The sequence below is a fragment of the Centruroides vittatus genome, unplaced genomic scaffold (assembly GCF_030686945.1).
Source record: "Centruroides vittatus isolate TY-2023 unplaced genomic scaffold, ASM3068694v2 contig_970, whole genome shotgun sequence".
NCBI lineage: Eukaryota > Metazoa > Arthropoda > Arachnida > Scorpiones > Buthidae > Centruroides > Centruroides vittatus.
This window is the reverse complement of record NW_027122643.1, coordinates 263,434-291,365: the sequence shown is the minus strand read 5'-3', so window position 1 is coordinate 291,365 and position 27,932 is coordinate 263,434. Positions and strand designations below refer to the sequence as shown.

The following is a 27,932-nucleotide window of genomic DNA, read 5'->3' as shown; positions in this document are numbered from 1 at the left end:
TTCTCGTTTAATCAGTAATATTATTGAACCATTATCCCTGACTCATGGTTGTTTTCAAATGAATTTTATTCCATTTCAATTTCGAAAATTTTTTTCCGCACAGATATAGGCCTAGTCAATATTAGGAAAATACTGATCTCAATGAATAGTTAGGTAAGGAAAATGAGTATCGTCATTTAATTTTCGTATTATCCTATCCTGTTCGCAGATTATTTATACAGCACAAAGCGTTAGCAGTACCTCCCAGTTTAATTACAGTAATAGGGACGTATAAATTAGTTTTGAAAGACTTAGGGTGCGACTATGCAGACGCGAATTTATAGCGAGCGAGAGGTTGCGAGCGATTTAGTTTTCGCAAAGGAAAACCATGCACAAGCGAGAAGCGAGAAATAACGCTAGCGAGAGCGAATTTCTGGTTCTCGCACATATCTGACAGGTTTTGATATTTATCGCGTCTCGCCTCTTCTCGCCACATATTCTCGCTCGCTCGCGTCTGCATAATCGCACCCTTATTAATACAGTTAACTGCTTATCTAATTAGCTAATAATTAATTGATTAACCGGTTATTTAATTTTTCTGGTTTATTGAATCCCTCAAACTGGTTCACCAACTGATAAAACGGAGTTTGGTGCGCAAAGTAAAGTAGGCGCTCCAAAAATAAAATCTTTGATCAAAACAAAGCCCCGTGCAATATAGCATCTGGTACAAAAATCAAATAGGCAAACCAAAATCAAAAACTCCAAAAAAGACCTTTAAATACGTTTTTTGGGGGGCATTCGCTTCGACTCTGATGCTATTTAATAGTATTACTTTTTTTTACGAAATTGATACCCTAAAGCCATTGCTCATCTTAACCAGAGCTCCGCAACTGGTGTGCTGCGGCACACTTTTATGCCGCGAGATGAGGCTAAGTGTGCCGTGGCACAATGTCTCCAAGAGGAGGAACAGCGCAGAGTTTGTGATGGACAGATGAATATGATTAATATAATATCAATGTGTCCACTACATTCATGTAATATATGTTGATTGAAAAGGAGTAATAATTTGTTTATGACATGTTTGTTTATTGCCACTGATGTTTGTAGCAGAAGGAATTCTTAGAGCTTCAAACGTCTATAACCTTATGTGAAATATAACCTTTGCAGTCATATTTCACAGAATATGTGCCGCGTTCACTCACAAACTCGTCTTTCAAATTTAGCATCGTATTTCACAAAATCTGTACACGCCTAAATTTGCCAAGTCACATATATCAGTCAGCATATCAATTTTTTTGAAGTGACAAGAGGATATCCCTGCCGCGTGCACCTATGATCATGGAATACAGATTCTGTGATCGTGTGGCCTGGTTTACGGATTTAAAAAAAAAATAAAAATCGAAGTAAGTAATAAGAAAATCGATTATAAACAATATAACTGGCCTTTAATGCTCTCTGAGCGGGAAAAGGCCTAAAACCACAAAAATGCCTATATTTTTTGTATACTTTTACTTGTGGTTGTCACGGAATTCTGGAAAGTATGTAGGTGTGCCATACGCGAAAAAAGAAAGGTTACTAAGCACTGATCTAGACCGATGTCTCTTGTGTCTAATCCTGTCTTGTTAATGAAATTTTGTAAGATTTAGAAATAGATTTGAATGCATACTTATTTACTTATCTAAACACATTGCAATTTTTGTAAATTTAATGTAATTGTTTATATTTAATCTAAAAGTAAGATAAATTTATAGAATTAATATAGAAGAATTCTGACTAATATAAAATTCAAAAAACGGATAAGTGATAATGGCATTATCTTACAAATCACATAAAATTCAGTGGCATAAATAAAATAAAGAGCTCTAATATTAAATGTAAAAAATAAATATAATAGCATATTTTAAAACTATAGGCATAAAAATATTCAAAAGATGCGAGTATTCTACAGTGAAACTAAACATATAGCGCAAATACAAATTCGAGCAAATCAATCACTAAAAATACAGTATGTGAATGAAGCAAGTTCTTCTCACTTATCAAGAGATCACCTATTGTTAAGTATTTATTATTGTTTATGTATGAGAAATATCACTCAATAAAAAGCAGTTTATTAAATATTAATAGTATCTAGCAATTTTGAAAATACTACACTAGTTTGGATCGGATATGACCATTACCACAAATTTTTTAGATAATGTTGTAAATATACGATATGGTACATCCTTAAAATTTTTCATATAAGAAATCATTCATTTACACAACGTATGAGAGAATATATAATTTTGGTAATATTGTTTTATTTCCAATATTTTTACACTTACATATATGCCAACCGAGAGTATATAATTAATGAAGTATGCAACGAAACACACGTAACAGTGTACAAGTATAAAATTTATTATTAATAATAATGATTATCTTGTCATGTAATAGTAGTTGTATGCGTTTATGATGGTCGTAACGCGGAAATAATGCCTTCCGGGAGGTCTTTTTAAGGTAACTGGCCCTATTCAGACGTTACAGACAACCCGGAAAACAGCCCCGTGTCCAGCCCGTCTTGGCAAGGCCAAGACCGAACTCCCAGTGTTCGGGGAACAGAACCGCTTGGCCTCTGGTGGGTCAATAATAATTTTAAAGTAGAACTGAACATAATATAGTTTAACTTTCGGCTCTAAGAAGAGCTTTTTCCATTTTCGTTGAGGATTCGGTCAGACCCATAATGGAAGCGACCGGGTGATGAGAGACGGCACGACATATTTGGAAAAATCATCCCCGAAAAATTCCTTCGGCTTTTTACTGTTCGGATTTGATTCCTTTTCCTCCACGCGTCTGCTGCACTTTTTACTAATGAATTAAAAAAGTGACAATTAATTATTTTTCTACTACCGAAATAATAAAATTCAAATTTTTACCAACGCCCATTTTTTAAAAATTTCTTGGAGTTCGTAATTTAAATTCCCGGTTAAAGGAATAAAATAATATAAAATTTAAGCGGGAAAAAGACGGATCGATATCATCCTATAGGTGGCGCAATCGATTGTTTAGTAGAGGAAAGTTTGGAAGTTGTAACGTTCAAATTTCCTCTACTTATGGTGGAATTATATATAGGTAAACAAGTATAGAAAATTGATAAAATTAAATAACTTTTTAGAGCTTTGTTTCAGATTATTTTTTATATTTTATTGCATTTTCGCTTGTCGGATAAGTACACTTTACACGAAACTTATAACGTATTGTAAAGTTTAAGTTTAAATGTGAAAAGTTATCACATCCTCCCGTTGCGTAAGCTTTAAAATCAAAATATTACAAACGTATTCTGATGTGTTGAATGCTTGCTAAAAGTAAGTTATTTCTAATTTTTATTCCCATTAATTTATCGTTAACTGTCAAACTTATGTAATTTAATGTAGTAATGGTAATAAACGGTTGATAGATCAGAGTTCGTGAGATTATGCCTTTCCGAATTGATAAATTTCAATCTATTAGAAATAGTTCATCTTTCCTTTTGTCTGTATTAAAATATTTATATTCGCTTTTTGAATATTCAATTTTAATAAAGATTTTTTACTTTTAAATAAATGAAGAAGTGAGGTTTGGATGTAGATTTATGTTTAGGTTGAAATATTTACTTTTTAAAATTAAATGGTAGAACCTCGATTAACAGAGGTGAATCTGTAAGTGAATATACTATTTTTCTTACACTGTAATTTATACATTAATGTTTAAAATGATAACATGTATTACAAAATGATCTGTGTCTGTTATTTTTTATCATTTAACATGAGACAAATCATATTAAAATATAATTACAATAATACACTTTTTTTTTTCCTTAAAACTATTGTACATAGCTGTATAATAAATGATGTAAAAATTGTTCTTATATACAATTAAATTCACTGTAAGAACACTTTCAAACTTAAAATCCAGTTAAAAGAACAGAAACATTTATTGCAAAACAAACATTTTTGACCTTTATAAAGGTCAAAAATGCTTGTTTTGCAATAAATGTTTGTTTTGCCATCCTTGGGTTCTAATGGTAGAATGCGAATCGAATGACAAGATAAACTTAAAAAAACATTTGTTGCGTAAGAAGTTTGCATGCACGGGAGCATAGTAATATATTATAAATTAAAATGAATACAGAAGAAAAATAACATATGCAGTACAAAAAATATAAATAACTATAGATAAAAAATCATAAAAAAACAATAAATGTACTAAGACCAAATCATTTATAAAATGTTAAATGTGCTCAATACTGCCCTCCATTAAATTCACTAGATATAAAAAAGTTCAAAAGTGATATATCATATAAATCTGTTATATTGGGAATTTTTAATCTGAAATGATGTTGGCTGTCTGTTTTAGACAAGTTTTTAGTTATTCAAGATGGAATTGGTTTGCATTATCTCAGATTACTGGGATTCTGCTGTATAATAAAAGCTCAAAGTACGAATAGGCTATTTTTTCAAACTGATTAAAAACAAAATTATTGATGTTTTTTCATTTTAGACAAAAAATTAATAGAAATCATTTTAAGAAAAATACTTTTGTGATTGACTACACCTATAACACTATACTTATGTAAATCAAACTCATGTATAAACACAGTGTTTGTGTCACCTGTATCATAAAGCCATGCCATAAAATTCCGTAAGTACAGTGCTATAGGTATAGTCTAACCACACTAAAATACTGCATGACAATTTGTTTATAATTAGTGATTATGGCATTTGTGGAAATTGGCCCACTCACTTTGCTCAAAAGGCAAACTTCCATTCGTGCCATAATTGCCTATGTTGGGGGTTGGCAACCTTTCGGTGGTGTTGTGCCGAACATCAGTCATAGTTTATTCTGAGTACTAACGTGATTCTACCATGTTTATTATACATTATCAAAATTAGTCTGGTTATAACTGATTTCAAAAATGTATAATTTTGAAATTAAGTTGTTAATTGAATTATGTTCTTACATGTGAAGCACTTGCATAACACATAAATGGAGACACTGAGCGTAAACAGATGTGCTGTAATAGAAATATACAAACAAGAGATTCGTTTTTAATGCATCATAGCCTTCGTTGAACTATGATGTGTGAAGACCACCATTTCCCTTCATCCAAAAATACTTCAATGTAAGCATTTGTGAACTGTTATTTATGACATTTGTAATAATTTTTGCTTAATCACTTTTTTTAGCTAATTATGTATTTGCGTGAACTTTGTTAGAACTTTAACTGTATCTTAAACAACAACCGAAGTTGTAAGAGGAAATTTGCCTGTTTTACCAATCTAGGGACTCCCTCTTTTCCAAATTTTAATATTGACTTAAAATGATTTAAATAAACAAATATGAATAAAACGGTTTATCATCCAACTATCAGAAATCTCACAACATGCCAAGGAAAAGAAGAAGAAGCAATTAAGTAATTAAATTAATTTATAAAGGATTAAAAATATTAAAATGAGAAACATCGTACCCTCCCCTTTTTCACAGCACCGAGTGTCGCAATGAGGCTTGGACTTCTACAATGTTTACACCTTAAACGAAGAACTTAGTCAAAGCAATCAATGAATAATGATGTGAACTGCCACAAAACTAAGATGAGTCACATCAACTCCATTATGACACTACTAAAGTTCAATTTCATTACCAAATAACAAAATAAAAACAATCATCTCAGCTACGATGATGACACCACAAATAAATTATCATCCGATGATGATACTACCAATAAATCATCACCAGATGACGAACGAATCTTCTCATGCTGGAAGTATTTAAAAAGAGCCCCAGCCTGATCAGAACACTCAGCACACAGAGAAAAAGGGAGACGACTCTCCAAAGACAAAACAGCAACAAGAGAGTAGACCAGAGGCGGTCAGACAGAACCAGAGAGACAGAAAGAAAAAGACAGAAAAAAGAGAGAGAGTGAAACAGGATCAAGAGACTGACTGACTGTCTGAACAGATGAGAGAAGACATCTTGTTTACCTGGTGTGTTGTGAGTCACGTAGTTCAAATACCCCCCCCTCGTTGTATAGATAAAGATAGGCAAATTTCCAAAAATCGGATTTGATAACTTTGTTCTGAGCTTCGTTTTTTTTTTTGCTAATAAATTCCCTTTAATTGATTATATCTGACTCTGCATTCTTCCTCCTGAGAGGCTCATTCCTGGACTTTGGAGTGATTCTTACCCTCGTGCTTTAATCATTTATTTCATCTCAATCGGCGGTGTGTCTGGTAAAACACACCTGGTGGCAGGACCCTACCCAAAACGTGCATAATATAAATTTTAATGGCCCCGAACTCAACAACTGGTGGCAGGGGTGGGATGTTCTAAAGTCATCCCGAGAAAATCTTAATGGCCCCGAGCCTTACAGATGTCCATTTAAATGTGTAATTAATAATTAAAATATTTTTGCTATATTTCTATTCAGAGTGCCACTGAAAATCGCGTCGCTGTGTCATAGGTTGCCAACCCCTGGCCTATATTCTAAACGGTACTTATGGGTTAATATTTGCCACTACCAGATAGAATAAAGATTCCAAATTGTTCAATGTAGGTTATTTAAAATTTAAAGGTTTTGATTTGTATTAGTTATGGATTACATGTACTTAAATAGTAATAATTAATTTTGTTATTATTATTATAAAAATACTTATTCATACTGTACTTCTATAATATAATATTAATAAGATATATTATTTTGGATATTTTAACCTTAATGAAAAATAAATAAAAAAAAGGGATGAACTTCAGGTTAAATATGAAATATTTAAAATTATTAGACATTATTTATATGAATTTATTGATACACATAAACACACAAAAATTAAAAGGATGACAAACAAAATAACTTCTTTTCTACTTTTTTAAATAAAAAATGACAGCATCAGTATAATTTTTGTTGGAATATGTTTTATATTTACAGTGAGTACAACAAGAATTTTAATGTTATTCAAAATAAATTATGATTTGAATTTAAAAAGAAAAAAAAAACAAATTATTTCACAATTTTTATTTGATTAGGAGTACTATGAATAGTGAATAGTTACTCTTATCTAGATGTTTCTGAAATTAAATCTTTGTTGTGCTTTTGTGGTAGAAAAATGATAGGTGTATATGTAATGTTTCTATTGTATGTAATAATTTTTTCTTTTATTTAAATATAAGTTGTTTTTCTTTTAATAGGAAATAGGCAAAAGATGTTTTAATAAGATAATATTGTGTTTAATATATATTTGGAATGTAATATTTTCTATAATCAAATATTTTTTTTATTTATTTGACTATCTTGATCATTTACCGTATTTTACGGACTATAAGACGCACTTTTTTCTTCGAAAAATTGCCTCCAAAATTCAGCTGCGTCTTATAGTCCGTAGCGTCTTATAGGTATTTAAAAAAAAAATTGCTTAAAAATTAAGGTGCGTCTTATAGTCCGTAGCGTCTTATAGTCCGTAAAATACGGTATTTGAAAATATATTATTAGACATATTTATTAGAAATATATTATATTATCTGTTTTCTTGGCATTTACAGATTATTCATATTTGGTTTACTAATTTCTGATTGGTGCAAAAAATTAAAATAGCTTTTATTTTTATTGTTATTGAACTTGCTGTTGTAGAAATTATTTCTTTCTGTAACTAAAAAATACATTCATAAATGACTTTTTTTTTCTTAGTTTACATACACAATTTTTAGACAGTCTTTATTTAGTAACTTCAATAGCAAAATAAACATTAAATAGAACTTTAAATAATCCAAAATTGTATTACTTGTTGATTAGGTTAATCCACTTAGTTTTATTTTATGAAACCACTTTATTTTAAGAAAAGATTACACATTATCATAAACTTATAAATTTTGAATTTTATCCAGATTTGATTGCTTATTTTTTTGGAACAACAATATACTGGTATCAGATGTGTTTATAAATACATTTGATGAAATTTTACATATAATTTCATACAATTACATAGGTACAGTATAATCTAAATGACAATCCAAAAATTATTGAAGTTATTTATGTAAGTATCAGTAATATATTTCTATGGATTGGACATAGTGTTGATGAATACTAGAAACAGTGACATTTATTGTAGGATAATTGATAAATGTAAATTCTAAAAATAATAATTACATTTTAACAAATTGTTACTATTTATATCACTATTTCTCTTAGCTATTATTATTGTTGAATGAAACTTTGAAGTGGGATGCATATATTTGAAAATATTATATTGGTAAGCAAAATTTCTTGTTGAATCAATTTCTATTGATTTTTTTTTAAGTTTAAAAGTAAACAGGAAAAATTATATTTGTAATAAACTGATAAAATTATAGTGGTAGTCTCATTACAATGAAATTGAGGGACCTCAGAAATGTTTATGCTGAAAGTTTGTTGTAATTAAAAAGTAAACTGTATTTTTTGCCTTATAAGATTCACCATTGTTTTGGATGCATCATCACACTTTTTACATAGTTTTGGGAAAAAATATTCTTCACAGTTTAAGACACATTTGACTTATAGGATACATCTTAAGTTTCAGATAAATTTTAGGTATGAAAAACTGGATGGCAAAAACTATGGTATAAATTTTCATATTTAGCTATTTAATTTTTTATTAAGTTTACATGTAACATAAAGATGCTATATATATTACTTACATTGTTACATTTACTTATTTGATGCAAGTAAAGTACTATATTTTAAGGCATATAAGATGCACTTCCATTTCAGCACAGAATATTTAGAAAAAAGTGTTTAGTATATTTCAGCTATCCTATGAAGACTTGGCAATTCTTCCAAAAACTTTTTATTGTATTTTGGTTAAAAAGAAGTGAAATTATAATGAACACCTTTTATTTATCAGGGAAAAAGAGGAATTTAAAGGAAGCCATTTACAATTAAACTTTACCATAAAATAGTCCACATAAATATAAATGCAAAACCTACTTAGCTATTGCAAAAAATATATATATAAAAAGCAAGCTACCAGTATTTTCTATTGAACATAAAACATCAGCATAGCAAGTCTTTTACAATTAAAATATTGTTAAATATTGTTTTTTGATATATCTAATCAGTTTTTGTATATATGTTATTAATGTATGAATACCATATATACAATATCTGCTTAGATATATCAAAAAACAATATTTAACAAGTAGAATACATGATAACAATGAATACTTATCATACAGTATGGAGAATTCATTGCCTATGGGAGAACCCAACTTAAAACATGTATAATACAAAGGGTATGTTTTTTGTTATTAAAGTTATATGCCATAAAACATGTTAGTTTAGTTTTGAGTTCATTTATTTAAATCATGCCTCTCAATCATATTTTTCCTGCACTTTGCTTTCCTATAACACCAGGAGGAGCATGACAGTTTCCACTTCCCAGATGTCCCTTAGTGCATCTTACCCTTGCATCTTAAAGTGAAGAGTAAGGATGAGGTAAATAACAAAATTAAGAGGCATAAATAAGTGTCCTTACACTTGTGTCTAAGACAGTTTATGGCTCTAGCTTAGCATACCTGCAACTTGTTAGTTTCTGTCAATCTCTCTTGTTTATGAGCTGGAAAATAATTTGAGAAAGAGAGAAAGAAGTTATAAGATTATAATAAAGTGAAAATTACAAGAATTCTATACTCTGGAATTGACAGAAAAATGAACATTAAATTGAAAGTTTATTATATTTGTACAATTGAAAGATTTTGTAGTGGGTTTCTATGCAAGTCGGGTGAGAGAAAATTTGACTTTGTTATTTGGAAATGTTGTTATACTGAGTATTCAAATTCTAAAAATAATTTTAAGTTATCTTTAGTAAAAAATAAAAATTTATTATCATCTTTTTTCCTATATGGTTTCTGCCATTTAAATTATTATATATAACATATGAAACAATTCCCTTAAGAACTTATTTATCCAAAATTGCTTTTCTGGAATTCATATCTTTAATATTCTTGCACTTTTGGGTTCCTGCAACTCAAGAATTAACAGTCAAAATAAAAATTTCACTTTCAAGCATATTTTCCAGAAAATAACAAATCTGTTTAACATACATCATAATTCAATACAAAGATCTGTCTTGCTTGCCTTTAAATTTTTTTTATAAATAGTTCTGCCTATAAATCCAATGATCATTTTTATAATGATAAATGTACCTTGCTTATTTTTCCAGCAGACCATTGTATATATTATAATTGTTTTCAGCTTTTTTGAGAAGCTTGCTTCAGATTGCTTTCATATATGAACTACATGATAGTTTTGAATCTGTATAAAAATTGGAAGATTCAAAACTATCATGTAGTTCATATAAGAGAACAACCTGAAGCAGGCTTCTCAAAAAAGCTGAAAATGTAACACATACAACAGTCAGCTGGAAAAGTAAGCAAGGTGTGTTTATTATTATAGTTACATTTTTCCATTTGGACAACTTAGTTTTGATCATTTTTATTATCTTCCTTTTTGGTTCTTTTCATTTGACCCAATATCATTCTTATCCCATATCTTACTTCCATAATTTTTTATTTTTATTTATTAATTATCCATTTTTATGCATTTAATAAAATATCACAGTACTATTATTAATAACCATTCTCTTTTTAAGCCTTCTTTAGAAATCCAAGTCTTTTCTAAAGACTTTCTCTCTAACTCTTTCACCATTCACTCTTTCCACTTAATCCATATGTTTCCCTCATACTTTCCTACATCAGAGCCATCATCATGTTATCCTTTTAAGTCGTTTTTATAAAGCCAACCAGTGGTCAAGTGGATAAAACTACTGAACACTGGTAGTTAGTTGGTTGCAGATTTTATTTCACCAATGGATTGGCTATGTGGAGTTTTCCAGGTTTCCTTAACATGTGTAACACCTAAATATGGCCCAGTTTCCCATAGAAAGTCTTTAGGAAGCACTTTCCCTGGATAAATTGCTCATTATTGCATTGCTATATTCCAGTGATTTTTCAAACAGTTTATGCATTGACATTTTAGGGGTGCAGTGAAATTATTAGCAGCACCATAATCCTTTTTACATGTATTATTAAAAATTATCAATAATATATTCATATGCAATTAAAAATATAAATTATTTAATACTTTTATAATTATTTTATTGAAAATACTACACAATTTAAACTAATTGTACATGTTTTTATAATACATGTTTATGCCATAAGAAAAAATTACCAAGTTTGGGATATCATTATTAGAAAAACAGTACATTATTCCATCAAAACCAAATCAAACCTTTTGTATACTCTCTTAATTTTTCTCTGAGGGCTCTTCTCTAGCTTTAATGTTCATTTTTAATGCACTTTCTTTAATTAAACACACACATACAGAAGAGAAAAACACATAGAACACAATCCTGCCTTTTCATTTTTTCTGTTTATAAGTATATTCTGCACCCTTTACAGTACAGAAGAAACTTTAACACAGTCTGCTCTTCCCTCTCCTCTCTCTTCATCTCTCTTTACAAAGTAAGATATAGGATGAGAGACTAAACAGAATAGTAAGAGTGATGAAATTCGGGGTAACTAAAAATTTGGTACTGGCAATTGAAAATTTACTCCTAGTCTATTGATCTTTGGATTTTCTTTTATACAGTTTGCAGTACACAAGCCTTAGCAGAAATGTTACTTTAGTCAAAGATGTCCTTTTCTGTTTAATTTGGTGCTAAAATCTCTGAGTTAGATTTGTATTTATATTTCCATCTGTTTTATAAAAAGAATTGAAATTTATGGATAAAGAAAACATGGTTGTTCTTTTATTTTATATACATATAAAAAAAAAATGTTAATATATTTTCATTGTTTCTTATTTTAATATAATATAATATAAAGAACATTTAATTTGATACTATAATTTTGTTATTGTTATTTCAGATTTTTATAGGTTAAATTAGTAGCAATGGAGTTTGCTGAATTTATTAAATCACCAAAAATTGATAAAGTAATATTATATCGGCCATTTCATGATGAAATTGAAGGTACTGTATGTATAACTGGACATCATTTAATTTTATCATCCAGAAAAGATAAAAATGAAGAATTATGGGTAAAAATTTTTAATTATCTCAAATTTAAAATCAAATTATATAAAATATATTTTATATTTTTGAATTTTATTGCTCTGCAATTTTTGGATTGCAGACCTAAATATTTCTACTGTCCTTCTGTCTCTCCTTTGTTAATCTCAAAAACAGAGTTAGATGAAAATCAAGACTGTATATGAACTTCTGATTTAATCCAAAGCTTGACTAGAAGTTCATATATAGTTAATCAGATATAATAGGCTAATCATATAGTTAGTTAAAGAAAACGAAACTACATTCAAAAAGGAAGATCTGAAAATAACATTTGAAAGAAGCTTAAGTGCTTCAATAAAAATTACCCATAAATTTTGTCTATAGGACCAATGGGTAGTTCTATGAAGAATTTACTATCTTAAGTTTAAGATTATGAAAATCATGTGATCTGATGAAAACAATCTCTATTAACGACTAAAACTATGTATGTATTCTATCCTGAATACACACATGTATTTAATGGACTTCAAAATTATTGAGACAATACATTTTTGCAAAAAACATCCAAAATAAATGAATGCCAAACAGATTTCTTCCATAATAACAAAAAGAATTTTTAAAAATTCTCTTTATTGGCAACGTGTACAATCTCCAAATGACCTTAAATGAATGACATCCAATAAATCAATAGTGTGTAATTGGTAAAACTGAAAATGAGACTGCCACCTGGGCATGGTAACTTTCCGTATAAACACATAAGATGATGGAAGATTTTAAATTAAATGATATTTTTGCAAGCCATCAGACCAAATAATGGCTTTCAATTTCATTCTATGCATATTTTGAATTATCCAAACTGAAATATATGTAAAATCCTATTCTTATGGCCTGGGACTAGACTTGACTTTGAATTATGTGATACTTCAAATTGTTTGATATTGAAATAATAAGATTTTACTGTATTTGTTTTATCAGATATTTAAGTTGTCGAAATTTTTCATTTTATAATTAAATGTTTAGATTTAATCATTTAATAGCATTTTAAAATTATATTAAATTGAGAAAACTTCTTGAGAAAACTTGAAAGTTTAGTTTCTAAAAGCTTCTGAAAGAAATTTCTCAAAAATTTAGTTTCCATATTCATTTTTCATTACACTTGATCCAGAAAGATAAAATTTTAGTTTTTACGATTTTAAAATGTTTTATTTTCAAATACTCCTCTCCTGCTCTTTATGACTACTCACTCAATGATGTTTTGCTATAATGGCTTTTGAAAATCATACTAATTTTTTTCAAGGACTGGACCTGTAGCTATAGATGGCCATTAGGTGGATAAGCCCCCAACTTAATCAGTAGTGTATATATGAAGTATATATAATATATGCTTTTGCTTTTATGACATAAACTTAGGCTACTGTTACTTACTTGTTTACACTTAAATTGTAGCTAATAGGCCTAGTGTTGGCTGAAAAAAGAAAATACAAGTCACAATTTTTTTAGTTTTCTCCTTTAGTTTCAATGATTTATTCTTGGCTGTGGACTGGAAAGGACACCATTTTTTAGTATAATGACTTTTTAAAAACAAAGCTTTTACTAAAAAAATGTATTTACTAGTTTATTCTAAAATAGGCAATGTGGCTCTTCTCTTCAGTTTGTATATGTGTAATTTCTATGTTTTAAAGTGTTGTATTTAGTCTATTTTGCCATAAATGAATTTTACAATGAATTCTGAGTGTTATATGAGCTCAAAATAAATTAAAAAATAGAGAAGAAAATGATTCAGAAAGAAGAGAGAATGAGGACAGTTGCAACAATTGAACAGAAAAGCAAAAGTCACTCCCTAAATGATGAATTCTGTATGTAAAAACTGTGTTCAATTTGTCACAGACAGAGAATTTAATCTTGTGGCTGATGCAAAGATTTTGGTTCTTGCAAGAGAGGCTGGCTTTTTAGAATGTTGATGCGGATTATGTTGATGAATTTTTCAAAATTCCATGATTCACATTAGTTGAACTCAAATACAAACATAGGTTCTCTGATGAAGGTGAAGAAGACAAATGTCTTTTCTTCAAACTTGGGTCACTACTAAGATAAAATAAATTAGGAACAATACATACAAACAAGAGAACATTGTATTTTTATTTCTAATTGTTTCAAAATAGCATCATGCATGCATTGGTACTTTTCAAGAATAATGAGGTGTGGCTAGAAAATAACAAGACTGAAGCTGAAACTTTAAACCTTGAGTAGTATACTCACTTTAGTTGTGTTCCCCTTCAATGTATGATCCTTCTGCTTCCACACAGTGCTGCATTCACAACTTTCACTGATATAACAGTGCTGCAGGTCATCAGTAAGGCTATGCATAAGCTCCATTGTCTTTTTCTTGACAGCAGAAACCGAGTCAAAACAGTGTTTCTTCAGAGCAGACTTGACTTTAGGAAAAAGGTAACAGTCACACAGAGCTATGTCAGGCGAGACAGTGGGTGTTCAAGTAGTGTGACTCCCTTCTTGGCCAAAAACTGCTTCACTGACAGAGCAGAAATGGCTGGTGCATTGTCCTGATGGATGATGAAACCATTTTGCCACAAGTGGTGCTGCTTTCTTCTGACCCTTTCCTTCAAAGATTTCAGAACTTTTTTATAATAGTATTGGCTCACTGTTGTGCCTTCTGAAACACAGTGTTCCAAAATTACATTCTTAATGTCAAAGAACATAATGAGCATGGCCTTGACTTGGACTTGCTTTGTTGCACTTTTATCATCCTTGGTGACTTTGGTGTCTTCCAGTGCATGGATTGATGTTCTCTTTCTGCTCTGGGGATAGCAGCTGTGGGACAACCTTAGCACATACTTTCGTCATGTTCAGTTTTTTGTGCAAAACTGCCTTACTCTTCTTATCCATGTGTGTCATATCTGCAATCATTCAATCACTTCAAACAATTTGTTCCACTTTTCACATTTTCCTTAGTTTTTGACGTGTTGGGCCCTCCAGAACATTCATTATCTTTCACATCCTCTTGGCCCTCAGAAAATCTTCTGTGCGATTTGAACACGTGTGCACAAGAAAGACGTGTGTCTCTGTATGCGAAGATTCAGTGGCAGTATTTTTCAATTTGTCAAAAATTTTAGGTTGATATGTCGCTTCTCTTTCAAGCTGGCCATTTTTCCAACATTTGCTAACATGTCCACTCACAGCAGGCACTTACTGCAATCTAATAGTGATAGCAAGTTGAGACTCACTGTGCTTGTTCTAACTTATTCAAGGTCATTTACCCACCCACTCATCTTGGCCCATGTGCAATTGTTGCATGTAGGCGATCACAGTCTTATTGTTTTCTACCATGTATGTATAGATAGCTGGATCACTTCAAAATAGGAATCATTGGGCTGCAATATGAAAAAATTGTAGACCTATAAATTCCCACTGTCATCCATCTGTCTTTCCTTAATCTTGAGAATGATGTTAGATAAATGAAAGTCAATACCAGATATGGAAAGCTTAGGGGCAGGAGGCTCGATTAACTAAATATGAACTTCTGATGCAAACTGGAAGTCACGTTATTTCAATTTAAAAATTTTTCCGTGAAAGGAGTTAGATGACTGGCACAACTCCATTGCTAACAGAGAAGTATGATGTATAGGGCAAGACGCTACAGTACTAATTTGAGATGGAGAGCATATATTTTAAATTAAAAAGTATGATTAAAAATTGCAGTTCAGCATTGTGACAATGTCACAATAAATAATTGCTCATTTTTGAATAATTTTGTGCTGAATAATTCCACATTTGATCACAATGTTGGAACAGTATTTCACATATTCCGTTATGTCAAAATTTTTGTGTTTGTCTACTGAAAAAAGAGCAAAGTGAAAAAAAGTCATCTTAAAGAATTCCCAAGTTTTCTGTCAGTCAATAAAAATTTCCAGTCTGGAAATGCTGAGTGGCATTGCATGAAAACTACTGTTTGTTCTCAACATTACTTCCTACTTTCCTGTCCAAATAAAGTTGCTGCACAATGTCATGAAATTGCTGGGTATGTGGTGCATGGGAGCTTGGCATTCTGATGTTTTTTCCTGAAGCATGCTTTGTGATTCAATTTTACAATGATTGTTGAAATATGCAGACTAAAGTTTTTATTGCCATTATTAATGAAAATATCACCAGTGGTGATTTTGGCATTATGCGGCATAACCACTGTATATATATTGTGAGATTTCCCGCTCCATTTACAGTTTTTACACCACGATGTTAATTAATTTTCTCTTCTTCACACAAATTCTTTCCCCAGAGAGGTCAAGAGAATGACCCTTTTGTTTTCCCTTTCTTCTATGAAGCAGCAATGAAGTGATCTTCTCCTTTTACACAACAACGTCCAGGTGTCCGGGAAAATTCCTCCTTTCCCACCGAGGATTCAACTACAGGTGTCCTCCTTCGTAGGACATCCCCCGTGTCCAATCACTGCAGGACGAATTAGTCCCTCGATGGAGAGTAGCCAAAGGGTCACCTTGCTGAGAGGTTTGAACTTCTCATTCCCACCTGTTAGCAAATCGATGATTCATAAAAGAGCAACAATCAGAGTATAAATCCCAACACACTCCTTAACCTTCCGACCTCTCCATCCGGTGACATGAGAAAACATAATGTTCTATCTAGGACAGTTTATGTCAATAATTATTAGTGATATGCACCAACATCACCTGAGGTATGAGTCAGCAACTGCAAGAGGCTACTATAAAAAGGGGTCCGATCTTGGACTCCAGGCGATCGTCGTCAGGAGGAATCCAGAATGGACCCAAGACCATCAGTGCTGACTCTAGAGAAAGAATCCACAAACTCCATCAACACCCCTTTACCAGGTATTTGCTTATATTTGCTCTTTCTCTCCGACTTATCTCTCGTCTTTTAAATCAGCGTCTCATTGTATCGATCGGCAATTGCTGAATTCTATCCCTGCAAGGTCGCCGAAACTAGACCGGAAAGTGGCTACTTATTTGTCATGATAGTAACAATTGGTTTAGATTGTATGTACATTTCATGTGTTGTAACCATTTTTTTGAGTTCTTTATTAAATGTTTGTTGATGTCTGATCTGGTTGTCATCCTTGAGTACGACCGACACACTATCCCGACCTCACCTGCCCCTCCACTCGAGAAATCGCCATCCAGTGACGCAGTGACGGACCCCGTAGGTCCGCACTTGTAAGAGGGAGAAAGAAGCGCACCGCTCTTTCCCTTCTCGGTTCTCACAATATTGATCTATAGAAATGATGCTTGTTATATAGATTTAAAGATATTGTTTTATGTATGAAAAATAAGAGTATGACAATTTTTAATCTATTTTTGTATGTTACAAAATTATATTTAATTTGTATAATATCTGTTAGTTCAAACTTTTCATTATTGATAAATAAACAAACATATTTTTGATTAATTTTATTTATTTTATTTTATTTGAAATATTTTTAGTTATTGCATCGTATGGTTGATTGTGTTGAAAGGAAAATGGGACAAACGGGTGGAATTTTAATTTTGAAATGCAAAGATTTTAGATGTATTCAATTAGAAATTTCTGGCTTAGAAGAAGCTACAAATGTTGCTAATTCAATTGAATGGTTGTCTAACTTAGGTAAGTGTTACATTTTTAAAATAATTACTTTAATATTTTTTAGGGAAATTCATAAACTATATATTATTATAATAATAATAATTTGTAAGTATAATTTTAACTGAAAAATGTAATTTTATTCATTTTATTCAGAGTTTCTGGAAATTGAAAAAAAGTGATTTGATAGTATAAATTGTTTATAATTATGTAAATACTAGCAGATGAGCCTGGTGTGGCTTGTTCAAAAAGTAAAACGATAGCAAAGATTAAGATTATTAGATTATTAGACTATAGCCAATCTTATTCATTGTCACCGGGTGCAAGAATTAGGTCCACTCTCTTTAGAGGCTAATTAGAGAATTTTTAGATAGGTCTAAAAATATGTTTGATTTTTTGCAAAAATGCAAAAAACTGTATCTAAAATAGTACAGTAGAAGCTGAGTTCTTTGGGGTAATCCTTAACCTTCCTCTCTCCCCCACAGAGATGAATTTCCAAAATCCCTTCTTAGTGTACATTCTCATTACATACTCTGTGTGCCAAATTTCAACTTGCAACTCCTAACTGTTTGGGCTCTGCATTTATTATTTTTATCAACCCGTCTTGATTATATTATAAGATTAGGGTCAAATTTATGACAAATTTCATTTTCACTATCATACAACTCCTTGACAAAAAATTAGAATATTCACCTAACTGAAAGTTTGTGTACATTTTCTCATGAACAACAGAGAGTACAATTTTTTTTTACCCTACATAAACAATGTCTATGTATAATTATTATGCCTTTTTGTCCTTTCTAACTCTATTTAAAATTTATTTTGTATACTAGTACTTTCTATATATTAACAGGACTTATTACACTGGAAAATTATGGATGCAGATATTTAGTCTTACAGATCAAAAATAATGTTCTTTATTTAGTTCACCTGAACACATACACTTTAAACATGTGTTTCGGACTTGTTCGTCCCTCCTCAGCAGGCCCTTAAATGACACTTTCTATAATTAACAATAAAAACATGTCTCGGTACAATTATCACTAAAATTAGATAAGAACACAAACATTTCCAGACAATAAATATCTAAAATTCTTACAATTTCTATATTTCCGATCTTCTCTACATTTCCACTTAAACTCACAATCCACAGCAACCATACAATTTTATACATTCCTAATTTTTATACATTAAAATCAGTTTAAAACAATAAATTTAATTATTATCTAAAATATTATTATTTCAATTCACTTAGTTCTTTTGGTTTATTTGTTTCTACTTAATTTCGTTTCTAATACATTCCAATCTCATCTTTTATACCTCTTCCTCCCCCCTTTTTAAAATGCTTAACCATGATTGGTGGATCTCTCTACCATTGTTGTTATTCATTTTATTAGTTTGCCTAATTATATTTAAATGCTCATACAGTTGTCTTTTATAATTACTTTTTTCCTTTTTTCTGATTTTTACTGTATTTAGATCTATTGCACAACCTTCTGTATTACAATGGTCAAATACTGCTGAATTTGCATATTTTCCTTTGATAGCTCTGATATGTTCACTTAATCTTATTTTTAATTTTCTTTTAGTTTCTCCTATATATGTTTTCTTTGGATTACAATTACAATCAAATTGAATATACTATTCCTTTCTCCTCTGTTATATCATATTTTTCTTCTTTTCTGTAACATAATTGTTTTTTAGTTGAATTTATTTTTTCTGGTATTAAGTTGATTCTATTTTTAATTACATTTTTAATTCTTTCAAATAATTTTGGAACATATCTTAATTTAATAAATTTTTTCTCTTTATCCATTGATTTTGGTTGTTTGTCATTATCTAGTTTCTCAAGCCATTTTTTTATTATACATTTTGGGTAATCGTTTAAAATAAACATTTTAATTATTTCTTCTTTTTCTTGTTTTGTGTTTCTATTTCGCTTGTTCTTTGCCTAATTTTATTCATATACATTTTAAATATATTATATTTTATACTGACCGGAATCACAGATTTATAGTTAATTATTTTGGGTATTTGTATTGGTTTAACATATTTCTTGTAAATTACTCTATTATTTTTTCTTTCTATGGTTATATCTAAATGGAAATGTAGAGAAGATCGGAAATACAGAAATTGTAAGAATTTTAGATATTTATTGTCTGGAAATGTTTGTGTTCTTATCTAATTTTAGTGATAATTGTACCGAGACATGTTTTTATTGTTAATTATAGAAAGTGTCGTTTAAGGACCTGCTGAGGAGGGACAAACAAGTCCGAAACACATGTTTAAAGTGTATGTGTTCAGGTGAACTAAATAAAGAACATTATTTTTGATCTGTAAGACTAAATATCTGCATCCATAATTTTCAAGTATAATAAGTCCTGTTAATATATAGAAAGTACTAGTATACAAAATAAATTTTAAATAGAATGTCTATGTATGTTTATTATATCCATTAATCACCCAAATTAACTCAAACGTTTTTTTGTTACAAATGGAAATGAAATGACAAAAATTAGAATATTAGCAAAAACAACCAAACAAACAGCCATAAAAAAACTACATTGTAATGCAAATTTCCATATTGCTGGGCAACACAGTATGACAGTACAACATGGGACATAAATGCGACTTTAGTGACAGATCTAAAAATAGTATCATAGCCTTGTACAAAGTAGGAAGAACACAAAAAGAAATTGAATTATATAAAATGCTCACAGCCAACAGTCTCTGGAGTACTGAAACAACAAAACCGTGTTCAAGTTTTAACTAATAAATGGAAGAAATGTGGATGTAAAAAAACAATGACTGCAAGGGATGAGAGAAACTTGAGAAAGATTGTCATGCGCGACCGCTTTAAGAGCATTAAACACTTGCATGCACAATGGGGAGCAACTGGAGTGAATGTTAGTAACCAAACCACATGCCAAAGGTTGCATGACTTGCACTTCAACTTCCATGTTCCCAAGATAAAGCCATCTCTAACGAAAAAACAATGACAAGCAAGTGTCAGATGGTACAGAGAGAGAGGCTCATGTGGAACAAGATATCTGGAATAATGTTCTCTTCAATGACGAATCCCTGTTTTGTCTCTCCTGTGGTGATTAAGGCCTACATATATGGAAAACAACCAAAGATTCCTTTGAAAAGGACTGTATGAAGAGATCCATGAAGTTTGCATCATATGTCATGATCTGGGGATGCATAAGTGCTAACTGCATAGGACAACTGTGCATTCTTCAGGACATGTCATTGCACAGCCATATCAAGACATCTTAGAGACATTTATGATACCATTGGCAGGGAATTTAATTGAGAAAACATTTCTATATCAACAAGATGGAGCATCCTCTCATACTGTGAAGTCAATGATACGTTGGTTACAAGAGCAATAGATTGCAATCCTGCCTTGTCCAAGCGCTTCCCCAGACTTAAACCCATTGAAATTTTGTGGGGAGTCATGAAACAATGACTGAATGAATGGTGATCAAATTCTAAAGAGGAACTAGTGACAGGCATTCAATACATTTGGAACTGCATCTTTAGAAACAAATGTGAAGCATTAATCCACACATGCCTGACACATTGAGAACACTAATTATGGCAAATGGCAAGGCCACAAAATATTAAGTTTATTTTGTTGCATTTCCTATATTTAACCCACATTTAGCTAATATTCTAATTTTTTGTCACAATGAAACTGTTATTCTAATTTTCTGTCATTTCATTTCCATTTGTAACAAAAAAACGTTTGAGTTAATATGTCTGATTAATGGGAATAATAAATATACATAGACATTATATATGTAGGATAAAAAAGAAGTTTTGTACTCTGTGTTGTTCATGAGAAAATGTACACTAAACTATCAGTTAGGTGAATATTCTAACTTTTTGTCTAGGAGTTGTATTTATTGGATATCTAATAGAAAAAAATGATTAAAATCATTATTGAATTTTAACTGAATAAATCTTTAGTATTTAAAAAAAACTTTTATTTAAGTAACCTAAAAAATAAAAACATAAATAACCTATAAAATAAAAAAAAAATCAGAAAATTTTTCATTATACTTAACTTTTTTCATTTACTTAAAATTAACTTACTTGATGATAACCTTACTTGAATTAAGTGATAAATTTTAAATTCTAAAATCTAAAAAACTTGTTTGGAACATTATATTTTGAATTTTCGAATTTGGAATGAATATTTGTTTGAATTCGTTTATTTTGGATTTTTTGTTTTTGGGTTATCCAAAAAGTGGAAATGATTAAAAATATTTATTAATCCTCTTCTTCTTCCCTGCAGGGGGAATAATTTTGAAAAATCCCTTCTTACTGCACATTATGGCATACCCTAACTGTATACCAAATTTCAACTTTCAGTTCCTAACTGTTTGGGCTTTGTGCTTATTATTATTATTATTGTTAACCCATCTCGATTAAATAAGATTACAATTGATGTGTCTAACAATTAATTATAGGTAAATGATTTGTTATATATCTTAAAATGATATATAAATTGAAAGATAAGAATGCTATGGTATGAATTCCTGTATAAAAAATCCAATCTTATCTCAAGAAATTACTTGTGGATTAAAATAATGTTTAACTAGTGAATTTTGTGAATTGTGAACTAGTGAATATTGAACGTTATTATTGATTAACAAAAAAATACCCAAGTATATTGTTTTTATCTTGAATAACAAGGACTGTAATTATTTTGACTTTAAACATTTTGTTGAAAATTTTTATTAAATGAAATTATAATAATCTATAATCCATTTATATTTATTGTCTTTGAACTGATAGGACTTATCATTAAGCTCAAAGCCTTCTTCCAGTAAGCTCAAGTCACTTACTGGGAGAAGGATTGACTAAATTTTTATAGTGTCAGAATCTCATTCTAAACTGTTTTCAACTTTTTCAATCATTTCTCCATGTCAATAGTAGCAAACAATGTATGGAGAAAAAATCTGAATGTATAAAAATCTCTAATTTTGTCGTAGACTTATAATCCATAAAAACAGATTTTAGTTGAAAAGCTTCATTAGAAATTAAAATACATATGTACTTGTAGTAAATGATGTATTCCAGAAAAATTAAACATGAAAGGAATCAAGATTTGATATACATATAATCCACTAATGAATGTAAACTTAATTGAATATTATTCATTAGATGCAAACTGTAAAAAGCTGAAAAATTATATGTAAGATATAATTTTTTGTTGTTATAAAATGAAAGGCAGATTCAAAGTTGTATGTACCAAATTTAAGAAATTTGTTTTAATTTAATGTGTGACATTGAGTTGATCTGTTTTTCTCATTCAGTGCTACAATTTTATATATATAACTTAATTAAATTCTTGTTTTATACATCTGTAAGAATGTGTGGTTTTCGAAAAGATTTTAAACAAAACTGTAAAGACCCAATCCTTGACATTTTTCTTTTGTGATAATTTTGACAGTATTTTTATCTATAGTACAATTGTTGTTTTTGGTATATACAGGGTGCGGCGCCAAAATCCGGACAAATTACACATTTTTTCAAACATATTTCTTATTGAAAAAACGAAAAGGTTTACAAATTTTTTTAAATCACATTGTTTGCAATGTCATACAGAATACATTTATTCAATATAGCTCCCTCCTGCTTGAATGACAGCCTCTATTCTCGGTCTGAATCGTGCGCATGCGCGCTTTAATGTCTCACGGTCGATATTGGTGAATGCCGCATCAATAGCGGCTCTCAATGATGTGATGTTTGCATGTCTGGTCTTGTTTGTGACCCTTTCAACTACGCTCCATATGTAGAAGTCCAGAGGATTTAAATCTGGGCTGTTGGGAGGCCAGAATTCTTTTGACCAAAACATGTCGACGTTATCTGACAACCAATTTTGCACCAAATGACTTGTGTGGGCGGGCGCACCATCCTGCTGGAAAACATACGGCTTTCCAGATGACACAGTTTCCATCCATGGCTTCACTACATTTGACAGAGCATGCAAATAAACATCTTTTGTGACATTTTTCCCTTTGTTAAAGAAATACGGTGGCATGACATCACCCTCACTGGACACAACACCTAGCACATGAACATTCACCGGAAATTTCATTTTTGCAATAACAGGGACATCTTCTGGGTCGTGCGCAAGCCATCGGTCATTTCTTCGATTGATTTTCGCATCAACAGTAAAAATTTTCTCGTCGGAAAAAAATCTGAGTCGTCCGGCAGCATTGTTTTTTAAGGAACACAAAAGCAGGTTACAGCGTTCAACTCGCTTTGTCCTGGCAGCTTCAGAAAGCATCTGTCTCACTTTAATTGTGTAAGACTTGTAGCGGAGGTCCTCCTCAACGATTCTACGCATAGTTTTCTCGCTCACACCAACAACCGACGACAATTTTCGGATCGACTGACCTGGATCCTCAAAAATCAGCTCCTGAGCCCGTTGAATGATTTCAGGGGTTCTGACAATGCGCTCCTTCGAGTAAATTTTCCTTGCCGGTGTTGCAAAACCTTTATTTGACTTCTCCGACTGATTGTATTTTGCAACGACATCATAAACAGTCGATCTCGGGTATCCGAAGAACCGAATAATTTCTGTTGCCGAGCGCCCAGCGTGAATACTTTCGATAATCGCGGCTCTTCGGTTATACTCAGCACTTTGTTTCAACGTGGTGACTATTTCGCGGTTAAAATGGTTTAATACACATGTTAAGCTATTTGAACGCAAAACACGACATCTACCAGTGGTACAGAATGGCGGGAATTTGAAATTGAATTTTGTCCGGATTTTGGCGCCGCACCCTGTATACAGCAGAATTATTGTTTTTTAATAGACTGCTCTTAATCTAATTTTTCATGATTAGCCTGATTCACCTATATAATAAATTTATTAGAATCAGTACAATTAAATTTATAAATAACTCCAGTCTGTGAGAAATATAGGTCATTAATTTCTATGTTTTTATTAATTTTTAACTTTTTTGCTAAATTAAATGATAATTGAGCAAAAAAGCTAAATTAGGTATTAATGATATGTAAATATTGCATTACTTTATTTTTTCATACAAATTTTTAATATATAACACCACAACATATTTAGACTTTCAAGAGATTCTAGGTCAAGTTTGATTATTTTCATATTACAAATTTTTTCATACAACTTTAACAATAATCTCTTTGGATAATCATTAAGTTTCAGTCTTTTAAAAATAATTTCAATTTTATTTTGCTGGATCTATTGTATGATTTAAAGTTTTTAAAATATTTGTCTTAAATAAGATATATTTCAAACCTAGGCATATAACAATAAAAATTGTTTTTAACACTACAGGGTTTATAATCTTTGGAATTCAATTTTTTTATTTTTCAATTCAATTTTGGAATTATTGTTTTCTATTTATTGTAACATCTAAATAATTAATACTACTATTTAGTTCTACTTCATAGTCAAAATTAATATCAGGATGTATTAAATTTGTTAACTGTACAATATGATTTGGATGAATTATATTTTTATCATAAAACAACAAATAATCATCAACATAACTGCACAAAAACACTGTTCTGTTTAATTGTAAAAGAAATTTTATGACAATGTTATAAACACATCAGCTATTAATAGTTTAGGACCAACAATTGAACTCATAGATTCAAGTTTTTTTTGTTTATGCATAATAATCTTATTTAATACAGAATTTATTAATTCTATTTATCCTATTATTTCAATTTTTTTAAAACTAAACTGTCTACTTTACTGTTATGAGGTATGAATGGATACATTGAAATGATAACAACATTTTGAGATTATTCTAAATCTTTTTAATTAATTAATTTATTTATTTATTAGTATTTGTAATAGTTATTTCTGAGTTTTTTATTTCATATAATTTTTTCTTTAGTTAAAAAGATTATACAATATAGAATGTTTAAAGTCTGTAATTATTATTTGTTATGTCTCATTTACTAGTCTCATTGTAAAGTACTATTTTTTTAGTAGCTTAGGAAACCGACTATAATTATGGTCGGTGAAACTTCCGTTAACCTAACGGGTACTTTACGCAGATTCGAGATTAGTTTGCCAGGCCTGGGCTTTTAAGCGTGCACCGAAAGATAGTAATAATAACGATAAATACCAAGTCAAATCAAAAGTTCAAATATATTTAATTAATAACTAGAACGTACTACGTACAAATGTCAATAAGCCAAACAAAATTTATTAACGAAAATCAACAAGTCAACCCGACAATAAACTCAGCTACTTAGCTTAACTTAATAGTAATTCCCCTTGAAATTCGACAAATCAAATACTTAGAAACTATGAACAAAATCTCTTACTAATTAAACGTCTATCCATCAGCTCACTATACGAAGAAAACTATTTCCTCAATCCTTTCGATATCGTCAAATCGTCAATCGAACTCCTCTTTAACACCTTGGATCGTCCAATTATCAATCTGGACTTCTATCAGAAAATACTTTGCTTTCGAATCTACCTCGCTCTCACAGTCGCCTCGATTTGGAATTCACCTCGGTTTGGAAATCACCTCTCCTTCTTCGGTTAACGTACGGGTTTTATACTGTGAGGTGACGTCACACTTGAGCTGGGTTACTCCTCTTATTTACATACTTAGTTGCTAACATTAACTTTCTGTTCTGGCAGCTTTAAGTTTCCGACAAAGCTTATAAACCATTTACAAAATATTTATCATAATTTTCTGGGATGTTTAAGATGGTTTATCAAGTATTTCTCTACTAGTGATTGTGGGGACTCCCCCCTCCTTTTTTTTTTCTGCGGACTGTTACTTCTGCCGGGCAGCGCAAGTGCGCAAGATTTTTTCCTACGGCGCTTATTTCTCCGTGAGTTGTTTTATCTTCATTTTTCATTACTAACAAGAGAGTGGTGGGGAACCTTCGTCCTAAATAAACATAAACCCAAACAAAAGATAATAAAACGGAAATAATAATAAAATAAAAATAACGTTCGGACTCAGTTCCTTACATTATTTATTGTCTAAAGAGAACAATCAATGATGCCTGAAACATGTAATGTTATGTAATGAATGAAAAAAAAGTCCTTCTTACAGGTAATTGCATGTCTTTATGAATGAAGAATGTGAAAATGTGTGTAGTTTTCTTGTCTTTTTGATAATTTAAACAATTAAAATTTACTGTTTAAAGCATTGGTTACGATTTATAATTGATAACATATACATGTTCTCAGTCATATTGAAGCTGATAGTGTGAAAAGAGAACTTAAAATAAATTTGTTTAAAACATACATAAGCAAAGATTTTATATTATACTTTAAACTACAGTAATTTTTTGTAATATTTTCATTTATTTGGATTTGTGTATATTTTATCTGTAACTTTATGATAATCAGAAGATTACAGATAAAAAACAAAAGTAAGATTATTATATAATATATATCTATAGATTATACATTAATATATATATATATATAATATAAAACAAAATATTTAGTAATATAAAAAGAAAACTTTAGAATTGAATTAAGCATGGATTATATACAAGGAATAAATGTGTGTGAAAAATATTGATGATGCAAAACAAACTTTATACTTTCTATACAAATTAGGTATGTGTCAATTTCAACCAAAATTATAATATATTAAAGTATAAAATAATTAAAGGTTAATCAAATTATATATAGGTTGTGCTATAGGAAAGATGCTTTTTTTAGTGCAGATTTCATGTACAAGGATTTAGATACTTTAAAATCTTAAATAATAATATAACTATCAAATAAATCTTTTAATATATTTTTGTTATGTTTCAGCTAATGTTAAATTTTATTATCCATTCTTTCATCGAGCATTATTTAATATGTTGGAAGATGGATGGACTGCATTTCTTCCAGAAACTGAATTTTCAAAAATTAGCATGAATACTGAAGAGTGGAGAATCACACATGTTAACAAAAATTATTCAGTAAGAAGTTAAATTAATTATCAATACTGAGCTTTATGTTTCTGTAGTAGTAAACAATTTTTAGCTGATATATTAAAATAGGAAATTAAACAGTACAGTAGAGCATTGATTATCCGAATCAGTTGGGGACTGGGGTTGTTTGGATAACAGATAAGTATGAAAAAATACATTATTAATACAGTATATTAATATATCCTATGTTGAAAGTTTTCTCTGTTGCATGTCGCTTTGCATTGAATTTTCATCGATGTTAAGCCCAACAAAAATTTTTATAATAATAATCGTGGCTATTGTATCATTAAAAATTATTTCTTTATTTTGTACAATCAAAATAAATACTGT

The 27,932-nt window shown here is 30.2% G+C and overlaps 1 protein-coding gene across 2 annotated transcripts in view; it reads left to right on the top strand.

Annotated features, from left to right (window-relative positions):
* Positions 1–3,068: 3,068 nt before the first annotated feature.
* LOC136985437 (myotubularin-related protein 9) overlaps positions 3,069–27,932 on the top strand; it is a 64,968-nt gene continuing 40,104 nt past the window's right edge. The window contains exons 1-4 of one of the 2 annotated variants that reach the window (XM_067282725.1): positions 3,069–3,087; positions 11,890–12,061; positions 17,501–17,660; positions 27,439–27,590. In XM_067282725.1, coding sequence (XP_067138826.1) covers positions 11,915–12,061; positions 17,501–17,660; positions 27,439–27,590 — 459 coding nt within the window. In that variant the 5' untranslated portion in view covers positions 3,069–3,087; positions 11,890–11,914. Of the gene's footprint in view, positions 3,321–11,889; positions 12,062–17,500; positions 17,661–27,438; positions 27,591–27,932 lie in introns of both variants that reach the window. The other variant, XM_067282724.1, reaches the window with a different exon arrangement.